At 26.5% G+C, this 1,686-nt stretch overlaps 1 protein-coding gene across 1 annotated transcript; it reads right to left on the bottom strand.

The window, feature by feature from the left end:
* Positions 1-299: 299 nt before the first annotated feature.
* Positions 300-932, bottom strand: LOC111887407 (zinc finger CCCH domain-containing protein 39). The gene has a single exon (XM_023883578.2). The coding sequence runs from the start codon at positions 930-932 to the stop codon at positions 366-368; it is 567 nt and encodes a 188-aa protein (XP_023739346.2). The 3' UTR covers positions 300-365.
* Between the last annotated feature and the right edge of the window lie 754 nt (positions 933-1,686).

Genomic DNA, 1,686 nt, shown 5'->3' with positions numbered 1-1,686 from the left:
TCACAACTAGTTTAATAATAAATGCATATCAATTTCATTTTGCCTCTTGTCATTTTGTGGTTATTTTCAATAAAAATTTTCCACATTACATTTTGTGGTTGTTTACATTTTTATTAAATTTCATATAATAATTGATTAAATGTATTAATTGCAATAAATGTAATAATAAATGCATATCAATTTCATTAATTGACTTTCCTTTTAATTTCAAAATTTCTAAATTTAAATTTAAAAGAGAAAAAACACTTTAATTTTAATAATTCAATATTTTTTAATTTTTTTTTTATAAATTTAAACTTCTTAAATGTATAGAATTTCATATTTAATTTTTTTTAATAAACCTATGTATTACATGAGTCTTACACCTAGTATGTATATAAATCAACTAAAAACAGATGGACAAATGGATGTATACCTTTAATCCCATGTGCAAAGTGACATTTATCTCCAAGTGCACACATCCCCGTTGTTTCCCATTTGCTACAAATTCGATTTTTCAAAAACTTAGCATTAGGATCACTGCTAGCAGTACTAACTTTGATAATATGACTGCCTTTGGGTTGACCACATTCAACCATAGTCCGAATCTTGATTACAGAATCCCCAGTTGTTCTTTCTGTAATTTGATCCTTGAATTTTGCGGGACTTTCATGGAGAAAATTACATTTTTCTCCATAAGAGCATTCACCCGTTTTAGCAAACTTGTGACATATCTTCATCTGGTATATGATTCTTTGCTCATCATTCAAATCCCGTCCTCTTTTATCCTTCACAAGTTCTAGCCAATTTGGTGGGGGTTCACGTAAATCTGTAGGGCCATGAGCAAAAGTACAACTGTCACCATTTCCACAGTTTCCTTCTAGAAACTTGTCACAGATCCGAGTCTTGTAGAATATGTTGGTGGCTCCTTGATTCACAGGGTGTTGACTCATTGTCAGTGATTTGGACAAAACTGCATAAACAAGACAAAGTGCATCGATAATAAGATAATTTTTTGGCTAACGTTGCTGTGTTTGGTGCATTACATTTGGTGTATTAGTTGAAAATTTAGTTTTTCTTTACAAGCAAGGTGGTGGTTGACAAAGTAATAACGTTTTGTAAAATCTAGTTTATAAGATGATTGATGTAAAGTGACATACATAAGGCTACATCTGAAAACTTGTAGAAAAAACATATAAATATATTTTTGGAAAGCTTGTGTGAAACAATAAGCTTATTAATAGGATATATATATATATATATATATATATATATATATATATATATATATATATATATATATATATATATATATATATATATTAACTACTTTAATGGCCATACCAGTTACTACATTGCGATAAACTCAACAAGTGAGGTAATTTATATGCATCAAAACTCAACCTAAAACTATTTCTTAATATAAGAATTTTAGTTAAAAGCAATACAATACGGTGTTACGTGAACAATCAATCATGGTAATATTATGAAAAAAAAACATATAAAACTTTTTAAAATTCCAAAATTCCATTGTTTTTTAATATATATATATATATATATATATATATATATATATATATATATATATATATATATATATATATATATATATATATATATGAGGATTAAATCTGGAAATTAAAGCTATAAAAAAATTCCAAACGAAATTAAAAGCCAACCTATATGAATGATGATTCTAAAAGCATC

This window comes from Lactuca sativa, chromosome 8, assembly GCF_002870075.4.
Source record: "Lactuca sativa cultivar Salinas chromosome 8, Lsat_Salinas_v11, whole genome shotgun sequence".
NCBI lineage: Eukaryota > Viridiplantae > Streptophyta > Magnoliopsida > Asterales > Asteraceae > Lactuca > Lactuca sativa.
This window is presented reverse-complemented; position numbering and strand designations above follow the sequence as displayed.